We start from the raw sequence: 2292 nt of genomic DNA on the forward strand, positions 1-2292 counted from the left end.
TTTATAATTATCTATTTTAAAAATTTTAATTAGAATTAAATATTTTTTTCTTTTTTAAATGTATTTTGACTATAGATCTTATTATATTATGACTAAGCTAACAGCAGTATAATTAAATAAATTTTATTCATTGAATTCGGTATTGGAGATATATATTGTTTTCAATTATAATTATTTTTTTTTATTAAAACAAATTTAAATTTGCTGTTGTTAAAGAAACAAAGATTAATAATTGTTTTATCATAATATATGTTATTAAATTTGAATACCTATTAAAAATGTTATAGATAAATATGCAATTGAAAACACAGATTTATAATAAGTTTTGTTATGCAATACCAATTAAAAATTACAATTAAATCTTTCTTCAATTAAACTTTCAATTTATTGGCAAACCTATAAATGTAAATCGGTTTTTTCCAATTAAGATACTGATAAGTCACTGTTTATAAGCAGTGTTATTTGCGAATATTTTTAGACCATTCAAAATGAAGTTTCTATTTGTAGTCTTGGTTGCTACATTTTTAGCGACCGCTGCTCTTGCACAAATAACATGTAACCTTAACCAAAAATTAAGAAGCTCTATTGATCCTGAGATTGAAAAAGATATATGTTTCGATGGTATCTGCAGGTTGTTAGGAGAGTGTCGTCTTCCAAAAAAATGCCTTCACGAGGTTCAACCGGGATTCTGCGATTGTGGTTACGTGTGTGCCAAGAAGTTTGGTGAGTTTTAAGATATTTTTTATTTATATTTTCTGAAGATTAAGTTATTTTTTTTTTGTAAATAATAATGATTTTAAACAAAATATATTGGGTTGTTCGGAAAGTAATTTCGTTTTTTTTTCTCTCTGTGAGTGCTTCGAGGATAATTCCAGGCCTTTCAAGTGGTCATAAACTGTTGAATTTAATAAATTTAACTTCAATCCGATCTCACGTGTTGTTATTCGCCGGTTCGCATCAACTAATGCCTTTATCGCGTCTTTATCAGCTTCAACCGGCCTTCCCGAACGTGATGCAATTCGACATCAAAGATGGCATACTGTCAACACACCTTCTTCATACACATCGGTCTTTCTGGCTTGAACAGCATTTTTATCCTTTCTGTAGTAAAACAGTAAGATATGTCGAAAATGCTGCTTATCGCTCTCCATATTTAAAAGGGCACCAACCAAAAAATACTGCGTAGAATTAATTGGAATTTTTCACACACAAGTCTTGCTATATGAGCTTTCAATGCATATAAAAATTATACGGCTTAAATGTGAAGTTGAGTGCAAAAAAATACAATTAAATCCTCGGGAAAAAAACGAAATGACTTTCCGAACAATCCAATATTGTTACAATAATTTGAACGATGTGAATATCCCAAATAATATTGAAAAAAATTATAAAATTTACATTGTCAAATAGAAACCTGTTTTATTTTAACAAAATATCTATTAGAACACTAGTAACTAATAGAATGAAAATTAAAAAAATTTATATTTCAAAAATTACATATAGAAATCAATTCTTCATCAAACATTACTAGCGCATAAAGAAAACTACTATAAATATTTTATTGAATTTTTATGTGTTTTTATTTTTTGAATTAGTTTCTATTTAGAACCTTTTATTTAGAAATAACTAAAGAAAATTAAACATAAATCTTGACATTTTGTTATTAATTTTTAGGCCAAATTTTATCTATATAATATTCAAAATGATAAGCAACGATAGTTATTATTATTTTATACTTAAGATTCATAATTAATTCATAATAATTATTAATTTACTACTTTAGGTGTAATTAATTTTTCGTAATGTGTTAACAGAAAAGAAGGAAGAAAACCAGAACGGTGGCGGTGGTGGCGCCGAGACCTCACCAGCAGGAGAAGATGGAGGCAAATGATAAAACTAAAAATGATAAAATTTGAATATAAATAATTCATATATATATATATATATATATATATATATATATTCTAGCTTAACTAACTCTAATAAAATATGCAACAATTTAAATAAAATTGTTAGTTACTAAGTAAACAAAAAATTGCCCCACATATACTAACAAATTTTGTTTATAATGCAACAAAAATTCATGTTTCATACAAAATCACTGATTTATTTTTAACTTTGTTCGCCACATTCACCTTACATAATATTCTTTCGAATCACGTTTCCATAATTTTTCGTTGAATTTTTCATGGCCTTAGGCCGATATGAGGTCGGAAGAATGCAATGGAATAAATAACTTAATAAAAACCGAAGAGAATTTGGAACATATAATAAATGCACCGTAACACCACA

The 2292-nt window shown here is 26.8% G+C and overlaps 1 protein-coding gene across 1 annotated transcript; it reads left to right on the forward strand.

Annotated features, from left to right (window-relative positions):
• The first annotated feature begins 460 nt into the window (after nucleotides 1-460).
• LOC126264333 (uncharacterized) lies at nucleotides 461-2017 on the forward strand. Its single transcript, XM_049961836.1, has 2 exons — nucleotides 461-723; nucleotides 1815-2017. The coding sequence occupies exons 1-2, from the start codon at nucleotides 489-491 to the stop codon at nucleotides 1889-1891; spliced, it is 312 nt and encodes a 103-aa protein (XP_049817793.1). The 5' UTR covers nucleotides 461-488; the 3' UTR covers nucleotides 1892-2017.
• Nucleotides 2018-2292: the final 275 nt, after the last annotated feature.

This window comes from Aethina tumida, chromosome 1, assembly GCF_024364675.1.
Source record: "Aethina tumida isolate Nest 87 chromosome 1, icAetTumi1.1, whole genome shotgun sequence".
In the NCBI taxonomy this organism is placed as follows: Eukaryota; Metazoa; Arthropoda; class Insecta; order Coleoptera; family Nitidulidae; genus Aethina; species Aethina tumida.